This window comes from Zingiber officinale, chromosome 2A, assembly GCF_018446385.1.
Source record: "Zingiber officinale cultivar Zhangliang chromosome 2A, Zo_v1.1, whole genome shotgun sequence".
Classification (NCBI taxonomy): Eukaryota; Viridiplantae; Streptophyta; class Magnoliopsida; order Zingiberales; family Zingiberaceae; genus Zingiber; species Zingiber officinale.
Window position 1 is genome coordinate 107,371,647 of NC_055988.1, and position 19,019 is coordinate 107,390,665.

Genomic DNA, 19,019 nt, shown 5'->3' on the forward strand with positions numbered 1-19,019 from the left:
ACTTAAAAATACTATACTAATGGAATATTCACTGCAAGCGCTTTCTAATTTACCCTAGTGGCTAATAAAAAATGTTCATGAAACGGGACCAGTCACCCCAAGGTGTAATCGATGTAAACTGAATACTAATGCTAATTAAAAAAAAACTACATCTATTGCCTTGGGGCAATAATGCATCGGCAGAACATTTTCTTAATTTCTTAAGTATATAAGGATTGATATCCTGTTCCAATAAATTAACAAATAAATTTTCTTTAATTAACAGTTGAGCTATAAATTACTGGACTGATAGACTACATACTGTGCGTGCTCCCCATTTATTCTAAGAGAAGGAGTAACTCGGCCCAGAGGAACAAGTTTAGGTGGAAACACAAAGACATTAAAGTAATTAAGTGATGGTGATCTAGGTTTTTTTAGGTGGATAGCTAAAGATGATGGACAGCCAAATTTGATTGAATACATTAGTTGGGTGTCCTTTTTATTCACCTTTTTATGATGAATAAAAAGGAAGGACTTTTATGAACTTTTAAATTTTTATGAAAAAAAATATATAATGAAAAAAAAAATCAAATTGAAATGGGTCATTTTATTACTCCAGAGTTTCAGTAACAAGTAGATCACCCGCACACGCACATTATGATCGCACTCATATAGTTTATATGCAAACTGTACACAGAATACACACACTGGCATGATCGAGAAGATGTCGCTGAATTATGACACGAGGAAGAAACCTTGATCACCCACAGAAGCTTCTTCATTGTGTCGACTAATTCTCAACTGTTGGATTCTCATCCACCCTGATCACTTTTAACCTTTTCCACCGTGAAAGACGACACAGACGATCTTTATCTTGCACATTCTTCACAGATTCTTGAGGTTTAGGTACACAGATGTACTTTTATTTCTATTTGCACTGTAAGATCTCAGAGAAGCATGTCGGATTTAGACGGCAGCCGGCGGTAGAAGTTAAATGGAACGGACGGCATCTTGCTTCTGAATTTGGGGTGCCGGAGAAGGTACATACCCACGAGCACCACCACCACCTGGAATGGGGTCACGTAGAAGACGACGGCGAGGACGAGGAAGATCAGAGCGCAGATGGCGGTGGCCCTCGGATCCCTCCAGCTCAGTATAGCCTGCGCCCGCTCGCCCTGCGACGCCAGGTCGCCTGCCACCGTCTGCACCCGTCCGGCCACGCTCCGCAGCCTGTCGTACCTCATCCGCACTAGGTCCGCGGCCTTCGTCGTCGGGAACGAGTCGAACTCCTCGTCGAGCTCGTCCGGGTTCGCCGAATCCGCGCGGGACAGCCTCGGGTCCATGTGCGACGGGTGACGCGGCCGGAGCCGGTAGCGCCAAATCCCGATCACGGACAAGTAGAGGAAGATGGTCGGCAGAATCAACTCCGGGAAGAAGACCAGTATAAGGAACAGGACGTGTACCAGCACCGTGGTCAGTGGGTTCTTCCATTTACTCACCGCGTCGAACCATTTGGCGATTGCGGTGGCGCCGGAGAGCAGAGAGGTGAGGCGGTCGAAGTTGGCCTTGCTCCGGCGAATGCTCCACATGTAGATGTCCACGTCGAGCATGTACTCCACCACCTCCTTCCGTAGCGGCGGCTCCGCGCGGCCGAGCCTCATCGCCACGATCAGCATGGCCTGCCGGCGGAGGCCGTCCATCTGCATTACGTTGATGGGCGCCGTGTAGTGCATCTTGGGGAGCAGCGGCTTGCCATAGAGCGCGAGCATGTTCATCCAGGAGGTACAGGAGAAGCGCACGGCGAGGTGCAGCTCGCCGGTCTTCTTCACTCCGGAAGGCTGAAGCACCAACAGGGGATAGAAGTGGGTGTAGACGCGATCGGCCTCCAACGTGGAGAGGCGGATGCGTACTTTTCCGATTCGCTGATCCTTGGCGTCCTCCTTGTGGCCGGCGAGGTGGCCATTGTCGAACACGGCGACGGTGAGTATTGTGCAAGGGTCGAACACCTCCCAAGTGTACTGCTCGTTCCACTGCGGAGACAGGGTGCTAAGCAGAGTCCTCGTCCTCACCCATTTAGGGCCGTACTTGGCGACGCAGTAAGCATCGGTAGTGCGGCCTTCCTTGGCCTTCATTGGCATCAGATTGCGGGCGCTGAGGATTCCCAGCTCCAAGATGCCGATGCTCGACTTGCGGAGGATCTTCGCCGCCGGCTGGAAGTCGCTGCTGTAGTGGGTCGATTCGTCGAGCACGTGATATCCCGTCTCGAGGTAGAGGCGGACGTGGAGTTTGCTGGAGAATTTCTCCTTCTTGTCGCCGCCGGCCTCCTCCTTCGAGGCGCTCGGCTTGGCTAAGCTGTACCACCGTGACTCAAACTGCTTGTTCTCTGTCCGCTTGTGGGCGGCGGAGACAGGCAGGTTCAGCCGCCCGACAGGCTCGTCCTGGTTAGCGGCCACCCGGTCCTCGACCGTGAAGACGAGCGGTTCGTCGAACGGCTCCGACGCCACGAACAGGAATTCGTCGCCCCAAATTGGGTTGGTCGTGCCGGCTACTGGCCGCGTGCGGCGGACCTGCCCCCCGAGTTGAATCTTGAGGATCATGTTCGGCGGCCGGCTCTTGTCGGCTGGGACGAGGTCCTGCGCCTCGATGGCCTGCACGCGGAGGTAGATGAGCTTGGGGGAGAAATAGACCTTGGAGCGAGTGGTGGCGAGGGCGTCGGCGGCGGCGACGGTATGGGCGTCAGAGTGCCAAGCATCCGGGAATGCCTCGTCGGCCTGCGTGCCCATCCACACGGCCAGCATGACCTCCCCCTTCTTGAGCTTGTCGCCCTTCTTGTCCTCGAGGCGGTACCACTGCGGGGCGAGCGGGCTGTCGGGGGGCACGCGCTGCGGCACGTCCGTCAGCTCGAAGACGACGCGGCCGACGAAGTCGTCCCGCACCAGGTCCTTGTCCTTGACCACCACCTCCAGCTGGCTCGCCTGAATGTTGCCCTTGGAGAAGGCAAACACCTGGCGCCACACCGGGTTGGCATTCTTCTCCAGGTGCTTGGTGACGCCCTTGTAGTTGCCCAGCTTCACCTCCACGTAGGGATCGAGGGAGCCGGTGAGGTCCATGGTGGGGAGGTCGCGGGCTTTCACCACGTTTACGTACAGGTACCTCATCTGCTCCACCATGTCGTAAGCGGCGGCCATCTTGTCACTGGTGCGATACCCCAGGCGGCTTGCAAGTGGCGGGGCAGTCTCTACAAGTCCGAATTCCGGCTTGCCGGCCATTATTATCGCCGGCGGCCGCACTGGTGCTCCGGCCGCAGATGGCTCTGCTCGTACTTGGACCAGCGGTGGCGCCCCTCCCGCAGCCGCTTGGTTCATCTGCCCACCAGCGCCGCCGAAGGCCGCCGGAATCGAGAAGAATGATCGGGGCGGTTCATCCTTCGCTTCATCATCTGTTGACTTCTTCAAACCCGTAGCCTCGATTGACGCCGGCTCGCTGACGAAAAGGGGGGGAGCGTCACGTACCTGGGTAGCCGGGGCGGGGGAGGGGCCCGAGGGGAAGGCGTCGGGCAGCGCGTAGACCCGAAGGGCGATGTCACCGCGGATGTTTGAAAAGAAGCCGCGCTTGTCGAGAGGGTAGCGATGAACTCCGGCCTCCGCAGCGGAGGGCGCGACGGAGACGCCGGAGAGGCGGACGCGGCCGAGGAAGTTGCGCTGGTGGCCGCCGCCGCCGCCGGGCTTAGTGGCGTCATGGTAAACACAGACCTCGATGGTGCGGTGGGGGAGCTGGGAAGGATCAGGAACGTTGAAGAGCAGAGTCTCGTTCCAGGCGGGGCTGAGATCCTTCTGCTTCGTCTGCGTGCGCTGCAGCTGCCCTTCGAATTCCACCTCCACGAAGGGACTCGCCGACCCGTGCCGGTCCTTGGCCATGAGCTCCGCCGCGTCCACCACCTCCACCGCCAACTTCATCTTCCTCACTCCAATTAACAAAACGATCAGCCGTCAGGTGTTCGATCTTATGCTCACCGATGGCATTGGCTCCGCAAAAACGATCGTTACGAAGGGAAAATAAAGAGGGGAGGCGGAGTTAGCGTGGGGGCCGCCGCCGCATCGTGCTCAGCCACGTGGCTTCTTGCTGGCGGCAATCGAGCGTAGATTTCGTGCCCGCTGGTCTGTCGGAAGGGAGCTTTCCCTACGCCTTGTTTCACGTATTCATCTTCTACGGTCACTTGGAAATTTTATGCAGCCCTATTTTGTGTCAACATCTATTTTATAATTCTTATATCAAAGAATAATTGGCACTCGTATTAATGAATCATTAGTTAATAGAAAGCACTAATCATTAATTAAATAGTTTTTAAAACTAGGAGTGACCGAGTGATGAACTTAATTAAGAAAAAAATTATAGAATCATCGCATCAATAATTTCTCTAGAACCGATTATATGGATATGGAAAGATAAATACAGATACACGGTTAAAAGTGCATGATCAAAAGATTAATCTCAGATAATGGCACTCCGAGTATCAAATCCTGAAACTCTCGACCATGAGTGATGTACTTAATTAAGACTATAGTGTTGTGTGGAGGTGACAAACTTTGTAAAAACAATAATCAACTTCATATATATTCCTGTTAGATCTTCACTTTGCCCGCACAACGCAGTCGGTAAAAGGGTTTGATGGCAATCCCTTGAATTGAGGTTCGAGTCTCGCTCGTTGAATTTCTCTTACCACATGAAGTTGAGCCTCTACACCATCGAATAATCGATGGAAATAGTTATATTATCATCTATACTTAAATATATTTTATTTTATTTTATTAATACTAATTAAGTTTTTTTATCTCTTTCATACTCGGGATGCGTGCTTGTCATAATTTTACATTATCTTGTAGAAATTGATATAAAAAAAAAGTAGTTCTCTTTATTGATGAATCCAAAAAAATGATTGTTAGAAAATAAAAAGTACAAAGTCTTATATAGTGAATTATCAGAAAACCTAAATTAAAAAGGTAAAAAACTAAATTACCCTCAATGTTATAAACAAATAATTCTAATTATATAATCTAACATCTCCCCCTCAAACTTACGATGCTACAGCAGAAGCATTGAGAGTTTGTCAGATAAAAATTGGAAGCGCGAAGTGGAATGAGGCTTGGTAAACATATCAACTATCTATAGTGAGGAAAGAACAAAAGACAATGTGATAGTGTCAATCTATAGATGATGACAAGTGAAATGACAATCTATCTCAATATGCTTCGTTCTCTCATGAAAAATTGTATTCTGCGCAATCTGAATGACACTCTGATTATCACAATGATGAGTAGTAAGGTTTCTGAAGAAAAACTTTCATATCTGCAAGCAACCAACGTAGCCAAACAATCTCACAAGTAGTGGTAGTCATGACACGATACTCAGCTTCTGTGGAGGATCTCGAAATAACATCTTGCTTCTTACTTTTCCAAGAGATAAGAGAAACTCCAAGAAAAATACAGAAGTCAGTGGTTGACTTACGATTCGTAAGATCACCTATCCAATCAACATCAGAGTATGCATAGAGTTCTAATGAGGAAGATATACCTGGTGTACCAGAGGATGACAAACCTATATGAGAAGAAGCAGACATGACAGAAGGCTGTGAAGCAAGGAATTGTTGAAACTGCTCAAGCATATAAGGATCTAAAGAAGGGGCAACCACTGCATTACTAGACTGAGATAGTCCATTTGGCGACTATTGTGGTTGATTATCAGATTTTCATAAAGCATTCTAATGTAGCAATGATGGTTGTTGAGGTCGTTGCTGCTGATATTGCTATTGTGGTGGTCGTTTTTGCTGCTACGGTAGTTTACCTTTGTTCAACAATAACGGGCATTGAGACTTCCAATGTCCTTTTTCTTTGCAATAAGCACACTCATCACTAGAAACCTTTGAAGTCGACCTACTTTGATTATGTGGCATATACCGGTGCTGCAAAAACAGATGGCGTAGATGGTGCAACAGTCCTCCTATCAACCTGAGACTTAAGACGAATCTCCTCAGCTAACAATTCATGTACTACTGAATCAACGGAAGGGAGAGGACTACAATGCAAAATTGCTCCATGCAATCCTTCAGAGTCATCACGAAGAGCCATCAAGAATTGGACCAGACGTTGCTCTTCTCTACGAGTGGCATAAGCTGGGAATGCTGTAATTCTGAGGATTCTTTGAGTGCTAACTGGTCCCATAGTTCCGACATGATAGAACAAAAATCTTGGATCCCCATATCTTACTGCCGAAGTGCATGTATATCTGCTTCTAATTGATATTGTTTGGCAAAGTTAAACTGTGTGTATAATCTTACCAGATGATCCCAAACCTCTTTGGTTGTATCGTACTTGGCCAACTAAGCACCAATGGAGTGTGAAACAGAATTATTGATCCATGTAATAATCTTCGCATTATTGGTCTCCCAAATATCCAACGACTTTGCATAATCATCAGCATTAATGTCCGTAGGTTGAACTTGCACACCTGAAACATATCCCCACATAGATTTTCCTCGTAAAAAAAAATTCATAACATATCCCCAATACGAATAATTTTTTCCATCCAATCGGGCACTGATCGATTGAAGCGAATCTTCTGTGCGGTCACTCATGATGATAGAATAAATTGTGTTCATGAATAACCAAACACCAAACAAAACCAAGTATTGCGAAAACAAAAGAAACACAATCAAAACTGTATGATCTGCGAAAATTGTGGATCGAATTAATAGTTTTTCAATTTAATTATCAAAAACATAAAAATGAAGGCTTTGATGTCATGTAGAAATTAATGTCAAAGAAAAGTAGTTGTCTTTGCTGATTAATACAAAAAAAAAAAGTTGTTAGAAAATAAATAGTACAAAGTCTTATATAGTGAATTATCAGAAAACCTAAACCCTAAATTAAAAAGTTAAAAAACTAAATTATCCTCAAGACTATAAATAAATAATTCTAATTATATAATCTAACATAACTAAAATATTTATTTATCATCTAAGTACATATTTATACCATCTTAAATATATCTATAAAAATTTTCTCTCAATAGATATAACTTTATCCATTCTCTCCTCTTTTACTCACATTCATCTTAATATTCACTTTCATTTTTTATTCGTGAATCGTATACTTGAATCATCACCAAATATTCAGCTCTATGATGCTTATTAATTATATATTATAATATTATTAATAGATACTAATCATATGCATTTATATACTCAATATAAAACCATAGATGTGACTAATTCTATAGTTATTTAAGGTAGATACCTAGACTCATAAAATATTAAAATATAATAAGATGGAGTCTCTTAGTCCAATTTAATAAAGCATCATTATTATATTATTATATGAAAATAAAGAATTGATTAAAATTACAACGTATAAATATAAGAGGGTTCAAGGGTAAGCTGTAAATGATAGGATTAATTTATAATCGATGACTAAACTAATTTAAAGGTCAAAGGGATTTTTTTTTTCGTGAACATATGTCAGAAATAAGTATAAATATAAGATTGAATAATCGTGGTGATAATTTATTTATTAAAAATTAAAAAGATGTGTTTTCATTTTTGTTTTTTCAAAAGCAATATCATTTTTATTTTGAAAATATCTTTATTTGGACTCTGTTTTAATAACTTTGGTTAAAATTGCAAATAAAAGAAAATTACTCTTATTTGATAAAATTATTAATATAACAAAATAAATTATTTCAACTTAATCAAATTCACTTCAATATTATTATGCTAGTTTTGATTAAAATTACTAAACGTGGAATAATTTTAACCAAATCTACTAAAAATATTTACAGGAAATGAAATGAGATATTATTTTAATATATTTTTTTTTAAATTGAAGCATTCTTTTAACACCTTTTTAATCATAATAAAAATAAAAGCGACAATTTAATTGTTTACCTTTTTATTAGTTGTGTTCAACTTTAATTACGTTTACCCATGCCTTTCTTGTGCCGGTAAACAAACCAAGTTCAACTCAAATTTAAACATAAAAAATGAAATCAAGACAAACTTAATTTCAACTGTTTAATTTATTTTAGATTTATCTTTTTCAAATAAATTTAAACATCATAAACCTTAACTCAATTTAGCTGATTAATTTATGAATGGTAAAAGATGAAATTATCATCTTAGTGGAGGAGTAAAAGATGAAATTATCATCTTACGGCTCCTCCAAAGTAGCTCCACGTACTCTGGAAGAGGATAAATCATAGAAATTTATTCAGCCTTAATACGAGTTATGACGAGTAGGTTTAGGAGATGATGTGGAGGTCAAATCAAGATAAGGTGGTGGTCAAAGTAGAAATAGAGTGGTATTCGTTATTTGGTTTTATTGATCACTTGGCCTCGGAGTCCTTAAATCTCGTTCATGTAGCTCCAAAGTAGAAAGCTCATATAGGGTCGATCAGTTATAAGCTTGGTAGAATAAAAGAATTCTAAGGTTTTATGATGAAAAAGAGAAATAGGGTGCTGGATCAGTTAATGGTCGGTCAGACTTAGAAGAATTCGGTTGGACGAAGGCTGATCGAACGTAAGGCTCTCCATGTGAGCTTAATCGGCTAAAGAGTTGTCTGGGCTCTAGACATTTGAGATTTAGCCAAGCCTTATATAAAACTCTTAACATACGATCTGTCGGGCGAAGCTCAACCAGCTGGGTAAAGGCTGAACGAATATAAGATTTTCTGTGAACACCCAGCCGAGCAAAGTTCGGACGAACCCAGAGATACTTAACCTTCTATAGAGTTCTCAATACGCGTTCAGCTGGGTAAAAGTTGAACGAACATAAGGTTCTATATGAACACCCGGTCGGGTAAGACCCGAGCGGACCCAGAGATACTTAACCTTATATATATATATATATATAACTCTCGATATGAATTCGATTGGGTAAAGGTTGAACAAACATAAGGTTCTCTATGAACACTCGGTCGAGCAAGGCCCAGGCGGACCTAGGGATACTCAACCTTATATATATAGCTCTCAATATGTGTTCGGTCGAGTAAAGGTTGAACGGACATAAAGTTCTCTGTGAACACCTGGTCGGGCAAAACCTAGACGGACCTATATATATATATATGCTAAGCGACGCTTTGTGTGCGACCGTGAGCGACTCGTAGACGTGGCGTTGCTAGCTCGGTTTCCTTACAAATAAAATATTCCTTTTATTCTCTCTCTCCTTCGGACCTCTGGTTAAAACTTCAGCGGCGGAAATTACCCAAATTAAAATCTCCCTCCCCGATCTCTCTCCCCCCTCGCTCCCGTCGTCTCCATTGTCCGACGTCCGGCCGACCTCACAACCCGTCAGGAAAGGTTAATACTAAAATCTCTCCCTCTCCGCTCTCTCTCTCTCTCTTCCTTGCTCTCTCTCTCTCTCTCTCGATCCCTCCATCTCCGTCGTCTGTCGTCAGTGTAAAGGGTGAACGGGTATAAGGTTCTCTGTGAACCTTCGGTCGGGTAAAGCCCGGACGGACCCATATATATATATATATATATATATATATATATATATATAGTTCTTGATATACGTTCGGTAGAGTAAAGGCTGAACAGACATAAGGTTCTTTGTGAACACCTAGCCGACAAAGCCCGGGTGGACTTAATAATATTTCATCTCATAAAACTCTTTATACATATACTATCGTTCAGATGATGATAGATTGAGCATATGACTCTTTGTATATGCCTAGCCTGTTAAAGGTCGGATGGATTTAAATTACATGAAGGTATAGTACCCCTAACATATAGTTATAGCATACATGCTTTATTATATAACTCCTCAAGTGAACTTATGACATAATAAGGGTATTATATTAGTTTTTGAACAAGTTCTTGCAGTATTTAATGTATGGTTGAGCATATTAATACAATAATAAGTAGTGTGACTGGCCTGGTGGAATGACTAAGATGCATTCAACAGGCAAACAACAAATAATATTTTGACAACCTATCATAATTGTCGGAGAATATTCCTTTAAAATCTCTTGTGAAAACTAATTGATTTCTCATTAATGAGTAAGTTATAATAGCATTCTCCTTCAACAACTTTAGTAATGGTGCAGAGCAGAAACGACAAAAGAGGTACATCTGCGGGTAGGAAAAAGATTCTTCAGAACTATTATGAAACACTCAGGTTATACTTTCTTCCATCATCTAATAAACTCTAACAAATCGGGGGCCACCTCACGATCGTGGAAATTATGTGAGGTGGTATAAAAAGAGAAATGCTCTCTGCTGGCAAGATACGTAAATATTTGCATCTGAAGTCCTACTTTCTTATATTTTCGCTACTGTTCTTTTTTCACTTTCAAGAGAGGAGACTGATTTGAGTATCGGAGGATCTAGCCAAGGATTCCCACCCCTGTCTTAGGTCATTAACGCTTTGTTGGCTCATCTGATTGTGCGCAAGAACGTGAAGGAGTTCCTTTAGATCTTGAGAAGCTCATTAATCTTCAACCATCGGAGCTAGCACATCTTCTTATAGCCTTCAGACATGATCACGCCTTATCGGAGCAGCCTTTTAAATAGAGGGCATGAGATAACCCAAAGTAATATTTGCACAGGAATCGAACCATGTCTTATTGGCGGCAAGTCTTGTCCGAATTCTAACTCGGCTACACCAACGAGGGCACAATTTGACTCATTTACTTGTGGCAAAAAGATGATAACGTTCACCCCAAATGACCCAGTGTCATCGGCCCTTTGGCTATATATAAGACCTTATACTATATATCAATTTTAAGATCTAATAATATGATTAATTTTTTCCTTCTCTTAATTTCTACGTGGTATCAGAGCGGTTCTCTTTCTCTAACCTAATTTTTTCTACCGCCCCTTGTTATTGCTTCCTATTGTCGCTGCTGTCTCCTACTGCTGCTATTGATTTTGGCGCCGACATCTATTTTCTATCCTGCTGTTGTTGATTTCGGCGTCGACATTTATTTTCTGTCGTTTCGACAGCGACATCCTGTCCTACCGATTTCGACGCCGACGTTCTTTTCTACAGATTTCGATGCCGAAGCCCTATATTGCCGATTTCAGCACTGACATCCTTTTCTACTGATTTTGACACTGACGTCCTGTGCTACTGATTCCTACATTTGACATCCTTTTCTGCCTCATATTTTTTGTGTGACCACAGGTCGTCCTGTCATCAGTTTTTACGGATCATACAAATGTGTATCCTTACAGTTTGGTTATTCTAAGAATTATTCATTCTGTCATCATGCCTGGTCGTGCAGATGCTTCATGGAAATCTGATTCATATATGTTTGAGCAGTTTCAACAGTTCCTTACTTCACAGCCCTCTGCCATGTCAGCTTCCTCTCATATACGTTTGTCGTCGTCTGGTATTTTAGGTATATTTTCATCCTTGTGAATTTTGGACTCTGGTGCCTCCCATCATATGTCATTCAATTTGTCATCTTTTGTTTCTTTTTCTCCCAGTTCATCTATATCTATTGTGACTGCTGATGGTACTCCTATGTCATTAGTAGGTGTTGGTTCAATTGTTACATCTTCTTTATCTCTTACTAATGTTTATTATATTCCAAGTATTACTGTAAATCTTATTTCTGTTAGTCAATTAAGTGAGTCTTTTTTCTTCATCAAATTGTTATGTTCAGGACCCGCAATCTCAAAGGTTGATTGGGACAGGCCATAAGCAAGGAGGACTCTATGTTTTAGATCAACTCAAATTACAAGAAGTTGTAGCTTCAAGTGTGAATTTATCATCTTTTCATCTGAGTCATTCATCTTCTGATTTTTATTTGTGGCACTCTCGCTTAGGTCATGTTTCAGGATCTTGTTTGTAGTTTTTAGCCTCTATAGGAGCATTAGGACCTTTAAAAAGTTCTGATATTTCAGATTGTAGTAGTTGTAAACTGGTCAAATTTTCTACTTTACAATTTTCTAAAAGTCTTTTTTTTCTTCTACTCCATTTGATCTTATCCATTCTGATGCGTGGGGACCCTCTCCTATTTCTACAAAAGGGGGGTTAAGATAATATGTTTCATTTATTGATGATTGCACTCGTTACTCTTGGGTTTATCTTATGAAACACAGGTCTGATTATCTTACAATTTTTAAAACTTTAGAGCTCTTGTGAAAACTCAACATTCTAGTGTCATAAAGTATTTTCATTGTGATTTGGGGGGAGGATGTGAATACACTTTGAACTTCGAATCAATTTTTACATTTACTTGCTTCTGATGATATTATTCATCAAACCTCGTGTATAGATACTCCTGAACAAAATGACGTGGCTTAATGGAAACATAGACATCTTGTTGAAATAGCTCGTTCATTTTTATTGTTTGTCAGTGTCCCTAATGCCTTTTGGGGGAAGCAATCCTTACTGTTACTCATATCATTAATAGAAGTCCAACCTCATACAATTCAGGTTTGTCACCTTTTAAAAAATTATATGGGTATGCTCCTATCTATTACTCTTTGCGTGTTTTTTATTGTACTTGCTTTGTCCTTCGTCTACATGCAGAGCGTAATAAGTTAGTCTCTCGGTCTGCTCTTTGTGTCTTTCTGGGTTATGGTGTTAGTCAAAAAGGATAACGTTGCTTTGATCCCATTAGTCAAAAATTGTATGTCTCTCATCATGTTGTGTTTCTTGAGCATATTTCATTCTTTTCTATTTCAGCTAGTTCGCATAATATGACAAAGTCAGATCTGCTTTGCATTGATCCTTTCAATACCGATACTGAAGAAGATTCACCCACAAATCCTACTGGTAGATCAATTGAATCTAATACTTTGGTTCCTGAGATATCTGCTCCACATGTTCCTCCTTTTGCCACTACCCAATTATCTCCTGAGGTTGCGGATGATCCTTCTCTCCACCGTCGTCAATCCACTCATGTTCGCAAGTCTACTAAACTACCAGATTTTGCTTACTCTTGTTATTCTCGCTCTTTTGCTTCATTTGTTGCATCTATTCATTGTCTTTCTAAGCCTGAATCCTATAAAGAAGTTGTTTGTAACCCACTTTGACAAAGTGTTATGGCTGAGGAACTAACTGCTTTGCATCAGACTCATACATGGGATTTGGTTCCATTGCCCCCAGGAAAGCATACTATTGGTTCTCGTTGGGTATATAAGATCAAAACTAAATCTGATGGATCTATCGAACGATACAAAGCTCGTCTTGTTGCTAAAAGTTATTCTCAAGAGTATGGCATGGATTATGAAGAAATATTTACTCCTGTTGTAAAAATGACAACTGTTCATACTTTGATTGTTGTTGCTTCTGTTTATCAATGGAAAATAACTCAGATGGATATCAAGAATGCATTTCTAAATAGTGATCTTCATGAAGAAGTTTATATGACACCTCCTCCTGGTATTTCACACAAACCTGGTGAAGTTTGTAGGCTTCGTAAAGCGCTCTATGGTCTCAAACATGCACCTCGTGCTTGGTTTGAGAAGTTCTCTACAGTGATTACTTCGTGTGATTTTCATCCTAGTAATCATGATTCAGCATTGTTTGTCAGATATACGAGTGCAGGTCATATTCTTTTATCATTATATGTTGATGACATGATTATTACTGGTGATGATTATGATGGAATTGCTTCCTTGACGTCTGGATTGACTCATTGTTTTACTATGAAAGACTTGGGTATACTACGCTATTTTCTGGGCATTGATATTTCTTATTCCCCGAAAAGTTATCTTTTATCTCAGTCAAAATATATAACTAATCTGTTTGAGCGTGCTCGTCTTACTGATAATAGAGTTGTTGATACTCCTATTGAGACTAATACTCGATATTCTCCATCTGATGGCTCACCTTTACCGGATCCTAGTTTGTGCAGAATTATTGTTGGAAGCTTGGTTTATCTCACCGTGACTCGTCCGGATATTACATATGTTGTTCATGTGGTTAGTCAATTTGTCACTGCATCAACTACAGTTAATTGGGTTGCTGTTCTTCATATTCTCAGGTATCTTCGGGTCGGGGACTCAATTTCAAAGTCTTTTATTTCCTTCTACTTCATCTCTTGAGCTGCATGCATACTCTAATGCAGATTGGACTGGTGATCCTACGGATCGCAAATCTACCATTGGCTTTTGTATTTTTCTTGGTGATTCCCTCATTTCTTGGAAGAGTAAAAAGCAAGATATTATTTTTAGATCTTCCACAGAAGCTGAGTATCGTGTCATGGTCTCAACTACTTGTGAGATAGTTTGGTTGCATTGGTTGCTTGCGGATATGGATGTCTCTCTTCTTCAACCTACTCTGTTATATTGTGATAATCTGAGTATTATTCAAATTACACACAGTTCAGTTTTTCATGAACAGATGAAACATATTGAAATTGATTGTCACATTATCGTCACCATCTTCAGATTGACACTATCACATTGTCTTTTGTTTCTTCAAAGCTACAGATTGCTGATATGTTTACCAAGTCACATTTCGCTTCACGTTTTCGTTTCTTATCTGACAAACTCTCAATGTTTCTAACTGTAGCATCGTGAGTTTGAGGGAGAATGTTGGATTATATATTTATTTGTTTATAGCTTTTAGGATAATTTAGATTTTTTTTTTTAATAGAGTTTAGGATTTATTAACTTAACTATATAAGACCTTATACCCTGTATCAATTTTAAAATTTAATAATATGATTATTTTTTTCCTTTTCTTAATTTCTACATATTTTTCATCATGGGGAAGTGGGACACTATCATGATTTGATGGTTGAAATTTTGGCCTATACTTTCAACCTCCATGACCACATCTCTCTCTACAAGTTACCTAAGCTTTGACTCTGATCACCAGAACAAAGATTGTCCAGAACATGTTCTGATCATTTCATTGTATTGAATTCAACTGCAATCATGCAAGTGGGTGCAATAATTGCTTGATTAATTCCCTTACCCAAAGAACAAGTTTGCTGTGCTGTGCTTCATTTAGCATGCAGGTGGAGTTTCCCTTTCTTCTCTTGTTCATGGTGGCTGGCACTTGCCAATCTGCATTCAAGTGCAGGAGGACAAACAACACTCATACTGAAGGCCTTCACTCTCTTCATCAACCTTGCTGATCACCTTTTTACTTGAATTACAAGCTCAATGAACTCATCATCACTGAATTAATCATCAGACAATTTTCATGTAAAATAAATAATTCTTAGCTGATGATTACTGCAAGTTCTTCAGTGTATTATTGGTGTGGATGAGATGAGAAGCATGGATTTGATGTTTCAACATCAGGCATTAAGTAGCTGATCCTGATTGAAATGGCACACAGAGATTTGTGCAAAATAATTAAGAGGGTGGATGAATAACGTGGCGAGAGTTTTAATCACTCAACAGCGAGTTGTAAGTGCCACTCCTCCACAATTCATTTTTTCAGCTAAAATTATAATTTTTTTATTTTTTATTTTAAACTCTAAAATTATAGGACTATTATTTCAGCGATTCTTTTTTCAAAATAACTTAGTTGTATTATGCATCGACGGTGTGGATGAACACTTTGAAAATGACCTTTAGAATTATTATCATTAAAATTTTCTATATATTTTAAGTTTTAGGACTTACGGCCCATGTGTGTTCTTGAAATGAAATGCTTGGGATGGACTTGAGATTTATTTTAATGGGCCGGGTATTAACTCACAAATTGTACTAAATTAGTCAGCTTTTTTCAAAATCAACGTAGGTTTAATTTAATTTAACTTTTAATTTTTTATTTAACTCACAATATTAAAGTAGGTTTCAAGATTTCTTATTTCATGTACTTAAATTTTATAATAACTAAATCAGGTAGGGCATCACGTTATACTCCTCCTTTCAGTGCTCTCTACAGTTTGTCTCTCTTCTCTAAATTTTTTTCTCTACCCATTTAAATAATTTAGAGTTCTTTAGCTCGGTTCATCAGTCAGTTTCTATTCGAAAATCTAAAAGTTTAATATTTTTCGAACTCTCAAAAATATATTTGTGGTGTTGATTAGTGAATATTATTATCTTAGGTTTTATAATGAGTTTGTGATAAATATTATCAAACCTTTGCAAATTTAAAAATTCATCACTCTCAATTTACGTATCGAATTCAGATTGAATGCATAGATACATTAAGGAGAGCTTCCAAAAGTACATTGAATTTAGTTTTAAGTGATTCGAAATTTTCTAATTAAGTCCAACCAATTTAAGTATAAACTAATTGATGGACCTAAACTCTAAATCACTTTAAACTAAAATCAATGTACTCATCAAAACTTCTTTAATGTATTCATTCTCTCAGATAAATTGAGAAAAGTAAATATTTGAATGGGAAGAATGGGAAGAGTAAAACAAATTTAAAGAAAAATAAAAAACTTTTAAGAGAAATGAAATGAAGAGGGGTATAAGGAGTTGCATTGTATGATTTAGATATTATGACAGTTAGGTACGCGAAATGATAAATTTCAAAATCTATCTGCATGATTCAGCAAAATGCAACAAAATCAAACATTCCATTATGTGGCGCACTCATGTGCGTTATTTGTATCAGTAGGGATCCTCTGGTCCGCAAATTGCGGACCAGGGGATGGTCCACTGATGTGGACCCTTGATTTGAATGGACTCCATTTATTTAAAGATGGGATCCATCCAAATCAAGGGTCCTCATGTAATGGACCATCCCTTGATCCGCAATTTGCGGACCAGAGGATCTGCTCTCTATTTGTGTTGAGAGTATGAAACAAACAATGTTAACATAATTTTTTAATGTAAAAGATTGTGTTGATGCCTTTAATTTTATCCAATTCCTTGGAGACCTTTGAGTGATGGATCCTCAATAGAATGAGTTTTAAGAACACCTTTTCAAAGCTTTATAATTAAGAGATTTTATAAAGCAATTAGACCTTTAATTTGATTGAATTTTTTTTTTAGAGATCTCAACTTCACTTGACTCACAAAATCCATGAAATCTTGTTCAAACTTAAGATTGAGCTTAATTGCAAATTATGACTTAGGATAGGCAACTATAGTTGAAAGTTTCATTTAAACCACTAAGTAGTCTACCCTTATGTAATTAAACACATCATCTCTAATAATACCAATAAATATTATTAGCTCAAAATAATCTCAAGCTCTCGAGTTTTCAATATCATTGATTCATTTTGTTAGGCCTTCTGTCTCTTGGATCCAACAAACTCCTTGAGCTCACCGCATGTCGTCTTTCACCTTACCTCCAAGTTCACCTTGTTACTGATCACCCTAGAATCCACCTTTTCGAGCCTTCAATCCCTTAGCAGTATCAAAGTTTCTAAACTTGCGTCATGTCATCCTTCGCCTCACCTCGAAGGTTGTTACCTTATTAAGAGCCTCTAATCAAATGGATTCATTTATAGAGGCCTTTCAGATATAGGGTGACGCCATGTATCAATCTTACAAGATCGAGAGGGTGTCTCTGACTTAGTGCTACCTTTTAACACTAGTTCGGTTTTTGGAGGCGGTACATAGGACTTTGGCCCATTATCCAGACTTAAACCTCATCGTAGTCAGCCCAGTATCGTCTAGTATTTATCACTTTTCTTCTTCATAGAGTCATCCTCGGGTTTCAGAAAAGTGTCATGCATTTTGGATCTTTACACATCTTGTATGTTTTGACATGACATATAGACTAATTTCGTGTGCAGATTTACATTTATCTAGACTAGAGATAGATGACAATTTCTTCTAAATTTGATGGATAATCTGATATTCAATCTGAATAGAGAAAGGTAGGGAGTACTATATTTTATTCTCATCCTGTTATACCATAAATGTAGCATCATACCAAGTCACAAAATATCTTAAATTAATAATGCTTTCTAAAATCTGGAGACAAGATAACATAACATTGTCATAACCAGAGCATTGACTCAAGAAGATATGCTCTTCTTAATTCCATAAGCCACATGGTCTACGGATGCTAAACCATCAGGCTATTTTTGCCCTCGAGAAGTCCATCTCCGAATGCTACACAAAATAAACCAGTCAAATTATTCTACAGAAACATTAAACCGAATTCAGATATCCCATGCTAGGGTAATTAGAACAAAGCACAAAAAATTCCAAAGAATAAAGAAGCAAAACTCAGAATTTAAAACCAAATCGAGAGCATGAAAAGAGAGGTCTATCAGTGAAGCGATAGGCACTAAGTGGTAGTTGAGGCAGAAGATGAGAGAGTGAGTACTTAGAGCATGCTTTAGAAGATCTGAAGAAGAAGATGCTCCCCTCACAGAAATTAAGTCAAAACAGTGTCTCTGAAGAAGAAGATGAAGCCCAAACCCTAAAAAGAAGGTTAGGAGAAAGCTCACCGGGCGAGGAACGGCCTCCGACAGCAGTGCTCATAAAGTGTTGCGTATAGATCTTGCGGAGGGGACGACATCGCAGCGAGGGAAAAAGCTAAGCGTTGCGGCAAGGAACAGCGTCCGCCAAGGCATCGCGGCGAGGACGACGTCGAGGAGTGGGAAGAGTCACGACGAGAACACATTATGGAGAGGAAAGAGTGGTGGCAAAGAAAAGACCAGGCTCGAGAACAAAAAAAAGGGAAAAGAGCAAAGAAAGTTGTTTGAATAGAGCTCGAAAATAAAAAGAAAAAAAAAGTGAGGTGGCCTACTGTTGCAACAGAGGTCGGCGAGAGAGGATAAATTATCTAAGAAAAATAATTTTTTTTCGATTAATGGACTTATTGGTTAAATACAATTAATTAAAATAAATAACAACATAAAAAAATATAGTATTTATTTAGTTATAACCTAGGTAATTATTAATCCAAGACGTTCAAAGAGCTCCACTAAAAATCTCCTTTGTTAAAGGCGGAGAAACATTTTATACTTTGAAAGCTCAGAGAAAGATTAGAAATGAGATACAAAAGTTGTTGTTCAGTTGTTGCTTAATTCTTAACTCCAGAGGACTTTTTATAGTCTCCTGGGATGATGTTACCATTGGTTTTCGTCGCTCAAAGGTGCCTCCAAGGAGGTTCAAGGTGCCTCCAAAAGATAAGTTTTATCCCCTGAAGATAAAA

At 39.8% G+C, this 19,019-nt stretch overlaps 1 protein-coding gene and 1 long non-coding RNA gene across 2 annotated transcripts; both read right to left on the reverse strand.

The window, feature by feature from the left end:
- Positions 1-566: 566 nt before the first annotated feature.
- LOC122041882 (FT-interacting protein 3-like) lies at positions 567-4,126 on the reverse strand. The gene has a single exon (XM_042601747.1). The coding sequence runs from the start codon at positions 3,933-3,935 to the stop codon at positions 927-929; it is 3,009 nt and encodes a 1,002-aa protein (XP_042457681.1). The 5' UTR covers positions 3,936-4,126; the 3' UTR covers positions 567-926.
- Positions 4,127-17,788: 13,662 nt separating this feature from the next.
- LOC122039860 lies at positions 17,789-18,531 on the reverse strand. The gene is made up of 2 exons (XR_006128411.1): positions 18,310-18,531; positions 17,789-17,968 (listed from the first exon to the last, which is right to left on the reverse strand). It is a non-coding gene; the product is annotated as an uncharacterized LOC122039860 (long non-coding RNA).
- Positions 18,532-19,019: the final 488 nt, after the last annotated feature.

Excerpts from the sequence above, each read along its gene's own strand:
- LOC122041882 (XM_042601747.1), bottom strand. The coding sequence starts at position 3,935 with ATGAAGTTGGCGGTGGAGGTGGTGGACGCGGCGGAGCTCATGGCCAAG.